At 40.9% G+C, this 16,798-nt stretch overlaps 1 protein-coding gene across 1 annotated transcript in view; it reads left to right on the top strand.

Annotated features, from left to right (window-relative positions):
* SACM1L (SAC1 like phosphatidylinositide phosphatase) overlaps nucleotides 1-16,798 on the top strand; it is a 54,323-nt gene that overhangs the window by 29,045 nt on the left and 8,480 nt on the right. Inside the window, exons 6-13 of the mRNA XM_049777353.1 lie at nucleotides 28-87; nucleotides 1,178-1,211; nucleotides 2,257-2,358; nucleotides 9,014-9,099; nucleotides 10,875-10,961; nucleotides 11,451-11,519; nucleotides 12,567-12,646; nucleotides 15,059-15,157. Of these exons, the coding sequence (XP_049633310.1) occupies nucleotides 28-87; nucleotides 1,178-1,211; nucleotides 2,257-2,358; nucleotides 9,014-9,099; nucleotides 10,875-10,961; nucleotides 11,451-11,519; nucleotides 12,567-12,646; nucleotides 15,059-15,157 (617 nt within the window). The remainder of the gene's footprint in view (nucleotides 1-27; nucleotides 88-1,177; nucleotides 1,212-2,256; nucleotides 2,359-9,013; nucleotides 9,100-10,874; nucleotides 10,962-11,450; nucleotides 11,520-12,566; nucleotides 12,647-15,058; nucleotides 15,158-16,798) is intronic.

Genomic DNA, 16,798 nt, shown 5'->3' on the forward strand with positions numbered 1-16,798 from the left:
TTAGTAATTTTGGAACATTTCTTCTAGGCAGATCAGCGATTTGTCTGGAATGGTCATCTTCTAAGAGAACTTTCTGCTCAACCAGAGGTAATGTACACTAAATAAAACCTGCTCAAGTCATAGTCCCAAGTTTTAATTTAATGCTGTGAATGGCTATTTAATCACCATGTGTTTGGATAAATAGCTATTATTTACCTGTTTATAACTTTAAAACTTGAATAAGGTTTACCCTTACCCTTTCACATTGTTCTAGATTGAAAACTCTAATTAATTTACTCTGGTCTACAGAAGCCTTAATTAAAGTAAAAGTACTTACATAAGAATATATTTCTTTCTAACAGTAGATTCTCATGGGTCCTACTCTATGAATTAGTGGAGAAATGAGGGACCAGAGCTAAATCCCCAGGCAAATAGAGAGATGTCAGATATAACTTGATTACCTTTGGTCACCCAGAAAAGAAATGCATAGGTATTTCCTTCTTCTGTACAAATGCAGATTTGTGCTGAAAAGGTGTAAACTAGGAGGCCTAATAAGAATCTAGGTAAATATGAATTTAGGTAAATTGGTTGGCCTAATGGCTTTACTACTTGTCAGTTTCCCGTCTGAAAAATAGATTCAGCTGCAGTTAGCTGCAGTAGAACTCTTCCATGGAGGAATGAATTTGGGTTTTTATTGGTGGGCAAAGACTGGAAAGGGGAGAGGTGAACATTTAGCAGTTTCATGTGGTTTTACTCATTTCCAAAAATCTATGACTGTTCAAAGCACAATAATTTAACACACAGTTTTTAAATTGAAAAGACATTATTACAATAAGGAAAACTACCTTTAAATATTAAAAAGTCATCCCATTGGGCCGGCGAGGTGGCGCTAGAGGTAAGATGTCTGCCTTGCAAGCACCAGCCAAGGAAAGGACCATGGTTCGATCCCCCGGCATCCCATATGGTCCCCCCAAGCCAGGAGAAATTTCTGAGCGCGTAACCAGGAATAACCCCTGAGCATCAAACGGGTGTGGTCCGAAAAACAAACAAACAAAAAAAGTCATCCCATAAGCTTATTACCTTGTTAGATCTATATATTACCTCTCCATGTATAATATATCTTATCTAGTGTTTCTTTTAATTTATTTTTAAAGTGTTGTATTTATTAAATCTGAATCTACATATAACTTTGTTTCAGGTCCATCGGTTTGCACTACCAGTGTTACATGGCTGTATCCTTACATAATATTCCTTTTTTTTTATCATTTACTTTATTTAAAGAGAATGTATCACATAGTTGATCATAATACATTTGTTTTCAGGTAAGTGAGAGCAGAATTTTTTCCTTCCTTTTAATTTAACACCATGATTATATACATGATTACATACATTACATAAATTATATACATTGGATTTCAGTCATAAAAAGAACATCCCCCTTCACCAGTGCAACCTTTTCACTACCAATGCCCCCCATCTTTCTCCTTCCCTACCCCTGCCTGTATTCGAGAGTGAGAGAAAAATTATTTAATTAATATTAGAGGAAAAAGAAGAAGAAGAAAGTGTAGCAACAAGCAAATTTGTGAAAATCATAGTATCTCCATTTAGGTCATTAAGTCATTTCTTCTATAAAGTGGTGGCAATATCAAAAAAAGATAGTATTACATATATGGAAAGCCAGTGGCAGACCTACTTAAAAATGATATTTCTGTCACAGGGTAACTGATAAAACTACAGGTTGGGAATATTCATGAAGAGACAAAAAAACTTTTGTATATTTTGTCCTTTGTCTCTCTCTTTTTTTTTTTTTTTTGGTTTTTGGGTCACAGTCAGCAGGGCTCAGGGGTTACTCCTGGCTCTATGCTCAGAAATCGCTCCTGGCAGGCTCGGGGATCATATGGGATGCCAGATTTCGAACCAATGACCTTCTGCATGAAAGGCAAATTGCTATCTCTCCGGCCCCTGACCTTTGTCTCTTAAAGAGAGTCACCCTTACTAGAAAAACAAGATTCCTATTTAATCTCAAAGGAACACATACAGATGATTTCCTAGATGTTAATATTTTTCTTTTTTTTTGTTTGTTTGTTTTGTTTTTTGGGTCACACCTGGCAGTGCTCAGGGGTTACTCGTGGTTCTTTGCTCAGAAATCACTCCTGGCAGGCTCAGGGGACCATATGGGACTCTGGGATTCTAACCACTGACCTTCTGCATGCAAGGCAAACGCCTTACTTCCATGCTATCTCTTCGGCCCCTAATATTTTTCTTAATGTAACTAAGTTATTACCATGCACTCATGTTCTATTAATGGAAAGCACTTTGATTGGATTCTCATCTCGAGAAGAAGTTGTTTCAGAGCTGGTGTGCGCTATTATGTAAGAGGTAAGTTTAATTTTGTCAGCTTTATCCAGTACATGGTTAGACCACTAACAGACACAAATATAAGCATTTGTAGTTTATTTTCGTTTTCATTTAGTAATCTTATTTCTTGCTTCATTATATAATTAGGGATAACTTCTCTGCTTTTCTCCAGCTTCTTTAGTTTCCTGATAAATATTAATGAGGCATATTATAGGCCACTTCTTGAAGCTGTATAAGCAACTCAATCATAATTTTTGTTTGTTTTCTGAAAGCACAGGTAAACTTAGTATAGTTTTCAAGTATTTAAACTCATTCAGAAAATATCTTCTTTTTTGAAGGGGTAAGGGTTTGGGCCACACCGGTGATACTCAGGGGTTCTTCCTGGCTCTGCTTTAAAAAATTACTCCTGTTGGGGCCGGGTAGGTGGCGCTGGAGGTAAGGTGTCTGCCTTGCAAGCGCTAGCCAAGGAAGGACCTCGGTTCGATCCCCCGGCGTCCCATATAGTCCACCCAAGCCAGGGGCGATTTCTGAGCACATAGCCAGGAGTAACCCCTGAGCGTCAAACGGGTGTGGCCCAAAAACCAAAAAAAAAACAAAAAAATTACTCCTGGTAGAGTCAAGGAATCATATGGGATGCTGGGGATTGAACCTGGTTGGCCATGTGCATGGCATAAGCTCTGCCTACTATTGCTATCACTCTGGCCCCCCAAAAATTTTTTTATTGCTCTTGATATCTTTGCATTAATGTGCTGGAATCTAACTTTTAAATTTTATCATTATAAAAGTTTATATGTGCTTTTATTTATTTTTATTAAGTCACAATAAAATCAGATTTGTAATTAAATTAGCCTTAGAAGTTTTGGTTCAGGAAATTATAAAGGTAATTCAGTTATTAATTTATTATAGTGATATAGTAAAGAAATTTAGGGATGTTCTGGCTAACATCTAACTTGTAGCTAGATATTTATGAATATAAGTATTTTCTAATTTTTTGATTAGACAATTCTTTTTTTGGCTTTTGGGTCACACCCGGCAGTGCTCAGGGGTTCTTCTTGGCTTTGTGCACCTGGCAGGCTCGGGGGACCATATGGGATGGAGCCACTGTCCTTCTGCATGCAAGGCAAACGCCTTACCTCCATGCTATCTCTCCGGCCCAATTAGACAGTTCTTATAGTTTAAATTTGAAAAGTTTTCCATTTCTGATCCTGTGTGCTGCATCTTTTTTTTTTGTTTTGTTTTTTGTTTTTGTTTTTGGGCCACCTGGCGGTGCTCAGGGGTTACTCCTGGCTGTCTGCTCAGAAATAGCTCCTGGCAGGCACGGGGGACCATATGGGACACCAGGATTCGAACCAACCACCTTTGGTCCTGGATGGGCTGCTTGCAAGGCAAACGCCGCTGTGCTATCTCTCCGGGCCCCTGTGTGCTGCATCTTGCTCTCTCTCTCTCACATACACACATATATTCATAGTGCATAACACTCACTCTCCCAATACCTGTTGTCTGTTTCTTATTTATTCTTTCAAATAACTTTTATGTTCTTACAGGAATATTTTCTTTCATAAACAATGGCATATGCTATACACATTTTCTGATAACTTGGTAGGGTCTTTTTGGTCTGCCTTGGAAATCTTTATAATTTTCTCTTTCAGCTCATGTCTCTGGTTTGCTTGCTAATTTTAGTTGTGTCAATCTTTTATCAATAATCACGTTATTTCTATGTGAATTTGGAAAGTATCACTTGTGCCTCTTAAAGTAATATTGAAAAATAAAGAGAAGACATTCCGCTGCTGATTTTATTCAATAATTTTGTCCTTCTATTAATAGGTTATAAGTAATTCTGATAGCTCACATACGAATATACATAAAGATGTACATTAAAATGCTATATTTAAGAAATATATCAGATAGAAAATTAGGAAATAGTTGGAACAGTTACAAATTCATTGATATTCTTCTGATAATTTGTCAGACAGACCAGTGAATCGATGATAGCTTGAAAGTTGTGTTTGATAAGGAAGGGCTTTTTTTTTTTTTTTTTTTGGTGATTAGTAAGCTTTCTTTCTTTTTTTTTTTTTTTTTTGGTTTTTGGGCCATACCCGGCAGCGCTCAGGGGTTACTCCTGGCTATCTGCTCAGAAATAGCTCCTGGCAGGCTCAGGGGACCATATGGGACACCGGAATTCGAACCAACCACCTCAGGTACTGGGTCGGCTGCGTGCAAGGCTGCAAGGCAAATGCCGCTGTGCTATCTCTCCGGCCCCAATTAGTAAGCTTTCTGATTTTTTTTTTTTTTTGGTAAAAGCAAATCTTGTTAAGAAAGATTGTAGGGACTGGAGAGATAACTTGGAGGTAGGGCATTTGTCTTGAATGCAGAAGGACAGTGGTTCGAATCCCGCCATCCCATATAGTTCCCCCGAGCCTGCCAGGAGCGATTTCTGAGTGTAGAGCAAGGAGTAACCCCTGAGCACTGCTGGGTATGACCCAAAAACCAAAAAAAAAATAGGGCCCAGAGAGATAGCACAGCAGCGTTTGCCTTGCAAGCAGCCGACCCAGGACCTATGCGCAGTCCGTCCAAGGCTAGTGCAGGTACCTTACCTCTAGCACCACCGCCCGGTCCCTAGAGAATTTTGTTTTGTTTTGTTTTGTTTTGGGGCCACACCCGGCGATGCTCAGGGGTTACTCCTGGCTGTCTGCTCAGAAATAGCTCCTGGCAGGCACGGGGGACCATATGGGACACCAGGATTCGAACCAACCACCTTTGGTCCTGGATCGGCTGCTTGCAAGGCAAACGCCGCTGTGCTATCTTTCTGGGCCTGAATTTTTTTTTTTTTTAAATATAAAACATGTCTCTAGGGACCGGAGAGATAGCACAGCAGTGGGGCATTTGCCTTGCAGGCAGCTGACCAAGGACCAACAGTGGTTCGAGTCCTGGCATCCCATATGGTTTGAACCCTATGGTCTGAGCAGAGAACCAGGAGTAACCCGAGTGCCTAAACCAGGAGTAACCCAGGTGTGGCCCAAAACCAAAAACAAACAAACAAACAAACAAAACCCCATGTCTCTAGGAACTGGAGAGATATCTCAATGGACTTAGCCTATGCTTTGCATACAGGAGGCCCAGCTTCCATCCCGAGCACCACCAGGTCTCCAAGCACAGAGCTGCTAGTGGTCCCTGAGTACCACTGAGTCAGCATGCTAGTACCTAGTACTGAGTCAGCATGCTAATCACAATCATACAGAAACCACATACACTAATATATGTTTATGTATGTGTAGATACATATATAAATGTGTAATGAAAACTTGTTTTTTTTTTTGTTTTTTTTTTTTGGTTTTTGGGCCACACCCTGTGACGCTCAGGGGTTACTCCTGGCTATGCGCTCAGAAGTTGCTCCTGGCTTCTTGGGGGACCATATGGGACGCCGGGGGATCGAACCGAGGTCCGTCCTAGGCTAGCGCCGGCAAGGCAGGCACCTTACCTCCAGCGCCACCGCCCGGCCCCATGAAAACTTGTTTTAAACAATACATTTTAGTTTCAAAATTTTTTATTAATATAGAATAAGGATGCATTATGGCTACCAACTTCATCTATCTATTAAGAAGTTCTTTAAATATCGAACTATTAGCTTTTCAGGTATATATTGTGCATTTGTGGCAAGCTAATTTTGTGGCTACTTTTCTACTAATTTGAACTTAGGTCTCTCCACATAAACATAATCAGCGAGTTTCTAATGTGAATTCTTTTTTTTTTTTTTTTTTTTTTTATATATATATATATATGTATTTTTTTTATTAATTATTTTTTTTATTATTTTAATTATGACAACAAAGATGCAAAGAAAGAGGACAGGGTAAAGTTACAGTGGAAGCCCAATCACCCATAAACAGGATTCTCAGTAGTTCCATCGATGATATCCCAGCCTTGAACTTTCAGCCAAAGAACATTAAGAAAAACAAAACTGAACCCATGTACAATACAATTACTTTGTCCCTCAAATCCCCAGTTGTAGTACATATTGTTTCTTAGCAGCACACCATATAATCTAAAGATATTAGACTTATGTAACTCTTTAAACATTGAGGGCAAAGTACATTTATCTAGTTCCATGCATATGCTTACTAGTTTAAGTTAACCTCAAAAGTTTTAATGGGTTGTTTTTCTTAAGGATTGGAGTCAAGAGAACATAGTAAAAAACGATATTAAAGTGGCATTTGTTTGCATAGGCCCACCAAAACATAAGGGACATGGAAAGACAAATTATGGTCTAAATACATGGAGACCCTACCCCTGAAGTTTCCTGGCACAGGACTGACTCTAGGCTCCAGGCAAACTAGTTTGTCCAATTCAAGTCATAGTCTGTAGTGGCAGTACACCTCCATTCCTCACATAGTCTCTGTTGTTGGTATCATTCTTCTGTATTAAAGATCCTGGAGTCTGCATATCCCATATTGCAGTCAGGATGGTGCAGAGCATCCTCTCGTTTCACCTCACACTTAAGGGGCAATAGAGAGAACCATGTCCTGTAGAGCAGGTCATAGTTGTTGTCATGTCTTCTCGCAGATCATTGTTGTTGTCACGTCTTCTCAGTGTAAACGGAAGTGTCTTATTAGGAGGTCGATGTCACACCCTCGGTAGTGTCTTTCCTGGTAGAGGACTGCTTCCAACTGTTGCTATAAAAGACCTTGGATGTTTCGTAGATAGCTTGCCTGGTTCCAGCGTGAATGGAGAATGCCCATTCAACTGAGGCCTATGCCAGGTCATTATATCAATATTCAGGGTGTAAGGTACATTGTAATGAGATTTATTAGATAATAACAAATCTGTATGTATAGTGTTTTCCCATTTTAATGTGTCTATGCAAACAAGGATCAATGCCACGAAGCGTTATTGGTGCATCTGGAGGCAATAGGAACAAGACCAGCAATTTCCATGACATAGTTCAATCATAGGCATCAAACTGAGGGACAGTTCCACCACAATCCTTACTGAACAGCTTACAAAGAAAAGACAAGATGAAAAGTGGATAGAAACATCATGGTAGAAGAATATATAGAGAGTTACAGCAGTTAAAGAAAATAACCATAAAATATTCAAAAGATATATGTGTTCAATATGTGTTCGATTTCTGTCCTTCTAAATAGTTCTGGGATTTGTAAGATCTACTGTATGTCTTTGGTCAGAGATTGAAGCTGTGTGTTACTGAAGTTAAGAAGGGTAAATCTGGGGTACTGATGGTTGGGAGGAGCATATGATCGCGTGGGGGCGCTTGCCCCCGCGCGGTTTCAAAATGTAGACTGGTATGAAATTGCCAGTGACAGCCTGAGTATAGCTGAGAAATTATTTGCCTCCCCCCAGATCAAACTACACCCCCTGATCCACCCTCTAGACCCGGCCTGGGAGTGGGGAAAACCCAGGGTGCCCCATGAGCTCCTCCCAGAAACCCACCTGGAGATCCGGAGGAAAGGGGGAGAGGGGGTTCGGGTGACCCAGGTCCGGGCCCCCCACCCTAGGCCAGGCCAAAAGGCCGCTGGCACATACGGAGGTCTGCCAGCTGCCCGCCCGTGCTGCTAAAAATCCAGCTCCAGGAAGGGAGAGAGACCCTCCCAAGCCCGAAGGACAGGGATTTAAGCCCAACCTAGGCCGGTCCCCAGACCCGGCCTGGGAGTGGGGAAAACCCAGGGTGCCCCATGAGCTCCTCCCAGAAACCCACCTGGAGATCTGGAGGAAAGGGGGAGAGGGGGTTCGGGTGACCCAGGTCCGGGCCCCCCACCCTAGGCCAGGCCAAAAGGCCGCTGGCACATACGGAGGTCTGCCAGCTGCCCGCCCGTGCTGCTAAAAATCCAGCTCCAGGAAGGGAGAGAGACCCTCCCAAGCCCGAAGGACAGGGATTTAAGCCCAACCTAGGCCGGTCCCCAGACCCGGCCTGGGAGTGGGGAAAACCCAGGGTGCCCCATGAGCTCCTCCCAGAAACCCACCTGGAGATCCGGAGGAAAGGGGGAGAGGGGGTTCGGGTGACCCAGGTCCGGGCCCCCCACCCTAGGCCAGGCCAAAAGGCCGCTGGCACATACGGAGGTCTGCCAGCTGCCCGCCCGTGCTGCTAAAAATCCAGCTCCAGGAAGGGAGAGAGACCCTCCCAAGCCCGAAGGACAGGGATTTAAGCCCAACCTAGGCCGGTCCCCAGACCCGGCCTGGGAGTGGGGAAAACCCAGGGTGCCCCATGAGCTCCTCCCAGAAACCCACCTGGAGATCCGGAGGAAAGGGGGAGAGGGGGTTCGGGTGACCCAGGTCCGGGCCCCCCACCCTAGGCCAGGCCAAAAGGCCGCTGGCACATATGGAGGTCTGCCAGCTGCCCGCCCGTGCTGCTAAAAATCCAGCTCCAGGAAGGGAGAGAGACCCTCCCAAGCCCGAAGGACAGGGATTTAAGCCCAACCTAGGCCGGTCCCCAGACCCGGCCTGGGAGTGGGGAAAACCCAGGGTGCCCCATGAGCTCCTCCCAGAAACCCACCTGGAGATCTGGAGGAAAGGGGGAGAGGGGGTTCGGGTGACCCAGGTCCGGGCCCCCCACCCTAGGCCAGGCCAAAAGGCCGCTGGCACATACGGAGGTCTGCCAGCTGCCCGCCCGTGCTGCTAAAAAGTCTAATGTGAATTCTTATGTGAATTTCTTTTTCCAATTTAGGAATTGATTCTGAAGGCCATGCAGCTAATTTTGTAGAAACAGAACAAATTGTGCACTACAATGGCTGCAAGTCTTCATTTGTCCAGGCAAGTGAATGTCTCCTTGACCCTTAGCCAGATGTGCTAGAGCTGTGATTTTCTACTGAGGCAATACTTTTCTGTCATCATAGTGTTGAAATTTCCTTTCATCCCTTCTTTTAAAAAGTTTGTCTAGGCCGTGTGGTAATAATATCTAAAGACAATAGAAGGACCAGTCCATGGTGGGAAGCTTGCCACAAATAGTGGAGCAGTGCACTAGGACAGAGAAGGCAGAGAAAGACTACTATGAGAGTGGTGGTTGGAACTCATCACTTTGGACAGTAACTGTGTGTTGGACTGAGATAACATATATGGTATCTCTCCATTAATATTGTGCAAACCATAATGTCTAAAAAGAAATAGGCAGGAGGGAGGGTGGGAGGGGAAACTGGGGATATTGGTGGTGGGAAATGTTCCTGGGTGAAAAGTGTACATTATAAGACTGAAACTCAATCATGAACAACTTTGTGATTATGATTAAATAAAACAAACAAAAAAGAAAAACAGATTGACACCCTCCCCCCTCATTTTATCTGGGGCTATTGCAATAGCTCAGCAGGTCAGATGCTTGCATTTGCATCAGTGTGATCTACATGTGCACTACATGTAGTCCTCTGAGCACTACCAAGGGTGATTCCTGAGAACAGAGCTAGGAATAAGATCCAAGCACAGCCATGCATGGTCCCATACCAAAAATAAATACATAGATAAATGTATGTCTTTGTCTATTATGTGCAAATGTTTCACTATAGACAAGGATAGTCATTAAACTGACATATAATGCACACATTTCCTGCCCTTGAATTAAATCTGTAAAAGAGAGGGTAGGTATGAGATTCAAGGGCATGGAAAAGGAGCTACAAATCGGCCTAATCCATTTTGTGCTTAATTCTTTGTTTTGATTTTTGGATCATACCCAACAGTGCTCAGGGGCTTCCTCCTGGGGGGCTCAGATCACATGGGATGCTAGGGATTGAGCCTGGGTTGACTGCTGTAGCCATGGGTAGAAGCAGAATGTGGGCCCTGCTGTGGCTTCCATCAAGTCTCTATCTAGCCACATGTATTATGCCTGCTATATTATCTCTCTAGCCCTTTACTTGTAAATTCTCTTCTCCTTTCTCTTTCCCTTCCTGGTAATGTTGTCGTGATGACTGGGTATTGCACACACATCTCATTGTACCATCTTCATTCCCCTAGCAGACAGTGTTTAATTGCTGCACTGTTACTTCAGACCCTGCCTAACCCTTTATTTTATTGTATTTTATTGTATTTATTTATTTAGGTTTTGGGGCCACACCTGGGTGTGCTCAGGAGTTATTCCTGGCTCTGCACTTAGAAATTGCCCCTGGCAGCCTTGGGAGATATGGATGCCAGGGATTGAATAGGGTCTTTCCCGGTTCGTCCGCTTGCAGAGTAAATGCCCTACCACTCTGCTATTGCTCTGGCCCTGTGCCTAACCCTTTAGATTTATTTAGAGCAAGGATCTGATGTACAGTTCATTTTAACTTACATGATAAAGTCATAGATATATTTGATCTTGAATAAAGCAGTTTTACAGCTTTATCATATCAAATCATGTAACAAATATACTTGATATTTTCATTTGTAGGTATATTTATACATTATAGAATTTAGGATAAACAAAAACTATTACATAATTCCATATATATAAAATCAAAAGGAGAAATGACTTCTTCCTCAGTTGTTAGAATGTAGTTTTCCTTATCCTTTGCAGATATTAATGGGTGAATGTGTGTATTTTCAATTATTTCTCTCCCTTCTAGACCAGAGGATCAATACCAGTTTTCTGGTCTCAAAGACCAAACCTCAAGTACAAACCAAAGCCACAAATCAACAAAGTAGCAAATCATGTACGTATCTTTTATGCTTAATGGCACTGCTGTACTGGTATGTAGTTTGTACTTGTATGTATGAATAAACACACTTGTATTTATTCCCTGTAAGTCAGAGTTGAGTGTATTTTGGACCCTTTCTCAATTTGAGGATATTATGAACCTCTAAATCAGAAGAGTGTGTTAGATGACATGTTAGGAATATGGAAAAAGAAACATTGAATGGCATGGCAAATTTAGATGTTAAAAGAGTTTTTAGATTATAATTTTTATGATACTGATTTAGTATGTGCTACTTGAACTTGTTCTTAGAATAAAAATGCTATCATTTTATTGCAATTCAGGGAAGAATGGCTTATGAGTATTATTTACTGCAGGGTATTTAAATTATCCGAAAACATGATTTTTATCTTCATTCTCTTGACTATAATAGAGATAGGTCATAAAAAGGGGAATATTTTAATCTTTTAATGCTCTACAGCAGATAATTCTTTTCTTTCTCTCTAGATGGATGGTTTCCAAAGGCATTTTGATTCACAAGTAATTATTTATGGAAAACAAGTTATAATCAACCTGGTATGTGTATTGTATATTTCCTGGGGGGACAAGATAAAAATATTTTAACAAAATGACTACTCTTATTATCTTAACATTGAGTTTTTCAGTCTAGTCTATGAACATAATTTCTTTCCATTTTTTAAATAAAATTCCTGCAGTGGTGTTTTGTAGTTTTCAGTATAAAAGTTTGTCAATTCTTGGTTAAATTTATTTCCAAGTATTTTATTATTTTGATGCTCCGATAAACAATTTTCTTTTTGGATTATTTATTTTTAGTTGTATTAGAAATATAACTGATTATGTACAATGGCTTTGTTGAATTCAGTTATGTTCTACAGCTTTTCGTGGAATCTGTATTTTTCTAGTTAGAAAAACGTCATTTTTGTACAAAGATAATTTTGCTACTTTACAATTTGGATGCCTTTTATTTCTTTGTTTTGCTAGTCACTATGGTTGAATTTACTATGTTGAAACAGTAAAACCTTGGTTTTTATTTTAGGGGAATAGTTTTGTGCTTGCAGTTTAAGTATAATAGCTATGGAGCTTTTTGAGAATATATTTATTTTTGTTTTGAGTAAGTTGCCTTCTATTCCTGTTATTTGATCAAGAAAGGATGCTAAATTTTAACAAATGTTTTATATCAAGATGCTTATGTGGTTGTTTTGTTTTGGGGCCACGCCCGATGATGCTCAGGGGTTACTTCTGGTTCTGAACTCAGGAATTACTCCTGATGGGCTCAAGGGACCTATGGGGTGCCAGGGATTGAACCTGGGCCACCCACATGCAAAGCAGATGCTCCACCAACTACTATCCATTAAGGCTGGATACATCTACATCTATTAATGTCATTATTTTTATATAATTAATCATTATTGTATCCTGGGAATAAATCCCCCTGAATTTTGTATAACATTAATTTTTTGTATCATTAGACGAGATGATATTTGTCTTTCTTTTGTAGTTGTATCTTTTCCTTTTTTTGTGGTGTGTGTGGCCCCCAAACAAAAAAAATAAACAGAAAAAAAGCGTAAAGGAAATCTTACGGTATTTTGAAATTTTTTGCAGGTAAACCAGAAGGGTTCAGAGAAGCCACTTGAACAAGTGTTTGCAACAATGGTGTCTTCGTTGGCAAGTGGAATGATCAGGTACCTCACTAGATACCGTACAGGCCTTTTCAGATTAGATTTACATATACCTATATAGATCTCTCTGGGGATAGATTAGATTAGATTTACGTATACCTATATTAGATTAGATTTACATATACCTATATAGATCTCTCTGGGGACTAAAACCAGGGCTTCTACATGCAAAGCATTACACTCAGCATTTTAAGCCATCTCCTTGGTCCCTCACCTCAGCTTTAAAAAAAAGGTTCGTCTGGGGTCGGAGAGATAGCATGGAGGTAGGGCGTTTGCCTTGCATGCAGGCCAGTGGTTCAAATCCTGGCATTTCATATGGTCCCCTGGTCCTGCCAGGAGTAACCCCTGAGTACTGCTGCGTGTGACCCAAAATCCAAAAAAAAAAAAAAAAGCTTCATCTCCTTTAAAAAAAATTTGAGACTATTGGGGCTAGAGAGATAGCTCAGTGGACCTCTTTCAGACTTTGTAGTTATGGCCCCTCAAATTGAAAAAATCATATATATATATATTGCAATGTACAGATACTGATCAAATTGAAATTTAATTGATTTGCAGAACAGTAGGAACTATTGCTCTATTCTTTGTAACCTTACCTGATAGTGAGACCTGTCCATTTCTGGGAGGGGCCTTTGGGAGGTATCAAGATGTTTGCCTTAGGGGCAGGAAGAGGATTTTGGAGGCTAGATGGAGAGAGATTCAGCAAGGAAGAAGCAGCAGAGAGGAGATGGCTGAAAGAGGTTGAGATATCAGGGCTGACTATGAACCCATGTGAAAGGTTTAAGCTTAGGAGCCACATATGTAGCAAGGGCAAATAAAGCTGCTGTCTCCTGAAACCTGACTGTGGATCATTTCCTCACGACTATCCTGAACCCTCAGACCTGCTGGCTGAAGGGGGTTGCAGACGCATGGTCCAGGCTGAAGAAGAAAGGGCTCTCACCCTCCATCACCACCCATCATCATCCAGCCCCATCCAGGGCTGATATTCTACATGGGGATAGTTAAAATGTTAGAGATTTTGTTGGACAGGCCACTTTTTTTTATTTTACATACCTGCTTGTACTATACTTATTTACTCCTAAGACCCTTAAAATAACATATTAAAGCAAAGATACTGGGGTCCGAGAGGTAGCACAGTGGTAGGATGTTTACCTTATACGCAGCTAACTTAAAATGGATGGTGGTTCAATTCCCAGCATCCTGTATGGTTCCCTGAGCCTGCCAGGGGTGATTTCTGAGCACAGAGACTGGAGTAATACCTGAGCACTGCCAGTGTGACCCAAAAAAACAAACAAAAAAAAAACCCTGGACTTTGAAATCCCATATGTTTCAGCAATACCACTCCTAGGGATTTACCCAAGGATCACAATAAAAAACAAAATATTAACATGCTCTGCCTCCTATGTTCATAACAACACTATTTACAATGGTCAGAACCTGGAAATAACTCAAGTGCCTCAGAGCCAATAAATGGCTAAAGAAACCAGGGTAAATCTACATAATGGAATACTATGCAGCTATTAGGAAAAATGAAGTCATGAAACTTGTTATACATGGATGGATATGGAGATTATTATGCTGAGTGAAATGAGTTAGGGGGAAAGGGATAGACATAGGATAATCTCAATTGTGGGATATAAGAAAGAACAAGGGACAGTATGGTAGTAATATCCGGAGACAGTAGAGATGAGGGTTAGGAGGCTTTCCACAAAGAATGGTGAGTGCAGTTAGAATAGGATGATGATAGTTAGAACTGATTGCACTGGACAAGAACTGAAAGGGGAGAAAATAACGTGCAAGGCACCACCATTCCATTAACAATAGTGCAAACCACATTGTCAAAAAGGAAAGAGAGTGAGAGAGAGAAGCAAATTGCCTGCCCCAGAAATAGGTGGGGAATGAAGTAGAGGGTGGGAAAGAAGTGGAATACATTAATGGTGGGAAGGGTGCGCTGGTAGAGGGTGGGGTACATTCTATCACTGAAACCCAACAATGAACAACTTTGTAACCACAGTCTTAAATAAAGCAATTAGTTTAAAAAAAGCTAAAAAAAAAAATATCGGGGCTATAAAGATAGAAAGTACAACAGGTAGGAAGCTTGTTTTGCATGCAACCATGTGGCTGACACAGTCTTGATTCCAGGCACCCTATATGGCTTTTCAAGCCTGCTAGGAGTAATCCTGAGTATGTTGTTCGAAGTCCTAAGTACTGCCAGGTATGGCCCCCAAATAAATAAACAAATGAAAAAAAGAAACATGCAAAGATGGAGGTTGGGTTCACACAGAGTAAAGGAGGCATTAGATAGAATCTGTGGAGTTAGCCATGTGTACATGGCTTGCTTGTGTACTCACGCAGTAAAGGGAGCTTTACTTTACCAAGAATCTTGGCTCACTTTTCGAATATCTTTTCTATCGGCAGATATATTGCCTTCGACTTCCATAAGGAGTGTAAAAATATGAGATGGGATCGGCTAAATATTTTATTGGATCAGGTAGCAGAAATGCAAGATGAATTAAGGTAAGTTCCGTTATATCTCCATGGAGATCAAAGGAAAAGCCATCTGTATATATTAATCTACTTACTAGCATTATTCGGCAGACAAATATATTTTACTAGGTTGAAGACACTACTTTTACTTTTCTTTATTGGAGAAATGAGACTTGGTAATTTAAAAACATTTTATTCTTAAAAATGAGCAATTGCAGGTCTTAAAAATATTTTTAGGAATCTATAATTTTTTATTTTATTTTTTGGAGATTTTCTGGGCCACACCTGGTGTACAGTCAGGAGTTATTCCTGACTCTGCGCTCAGAAATTACTCCTAGCAGGATTGGGGGACCATATGAGATGCCAGGAATTGAACCTGGGTTCTTCCCGGGTTGGCTGCGTGCAAGACAAAGGCCCTACTGCTTTGCTATCTCTCCAGCTATATAATCTATAAATTTCTCTTTACCGCATATACTCGAATATAAACTGAGTTTTTCTGACACAAAGTTTTGTGTCAGAACTCAGCTTATACTCGGGTCATATACTGTGTGTGTGCACTGAATCAAATGCACAGTCTCCAGTCATCTGCCATCTGCTAGACTAGAGAGGCCTGTGCTTCAGCTCAGTCCACAAGTCGTGGCTGAGCTAAAGAGGTAGGCGGCTGAACTGAACTGGATGCCACTGAACATTGAATTAAGTGAAAAACCCATTTAAGGCAATAAAGTTATAAATAAATAAAGTAAATAAATGTTTATAAATCCTGAATCCTTATATAATCAGGGGTGTTGGAGTATAAGGATTCAGGATTTTTAACCATTTATTTATAATGCTTTACTGTCTTAAATGGTTTATTCACTTTATTAAAGTTGCCATTGAATACTGTGGGTTAATGTAGTACGTTAATGATACACAGTATATCAAGCAATCATGTGCTGTATGTGTAACCATGTTTTGTTTACTTATTTACTTACTGATTCCTCAATTATTGTAATTGTTTCGGGTATATATTTTTGTTTTTAAAATTTACCAGTGGCTGCTGCATTTTCCACCTCGGCTTATACTCAAGTCACTAAGTTTTCCCAGTTTTTAGGGTAAAATTAGAGGGGCCGGCTTCTACTGGGATATATGTGGTAATTGAAGTTTGTTTACTACTTTTTTGTTTGTTTCTTTCTTTTTGTTTTTGGATCACACCCAGCAGCTCATTGGTTACTCCTGGCTCTATGCTCAGAAATTGCCCCTGGCAGGCATAGGGGACCATATGGGATGCTGATATTCGAACCTTTGTCCTGCATGAAAGGCAAACGCCTTACCTCCATGCTATCTCTCCAGCCTCAGTTTATTACTTTTTGTTTTGTTTTTGAATACCTGGCTGTGTTCAGGCGTTCCTCCTGGCTCTACACTCAGGAATTACTCCTGGCAGGCTGGGATTTTGGGATTTTGGAAATAAATCCCAGATCAAATGCCCTACCACTGTACTATAGCTTTGGTTCTCTGTTTACTACTTTTTTTTTTTTTTTTGGTTCTTGGGTCACACCCGTTGACGCTCAGGGGTTCCTCCTGGCTATGAGCTCTGAAGTCGCTCCTGGCTTGGGGGACCATATGGGACACCGGGGATCAAACCGTGGTCCGTCTTAGGCTAGCGCGGTCAAGGCAGACACCACTGCTCCAGCC

This window comes from Suncus etruscus, chromosome 7, assembly GCF_024139225.1.
Source record: "Suncus etruscus isolate mSunEtr1 chromosome 7, mSunEtr1.pri.cur, whole genome shotgun sequence".
NCBI lineage: Eukaryota > Metazoa > Chordata > Mammalia > Eulipotyphla > Soricidae > Suncus > Suncus etruscus.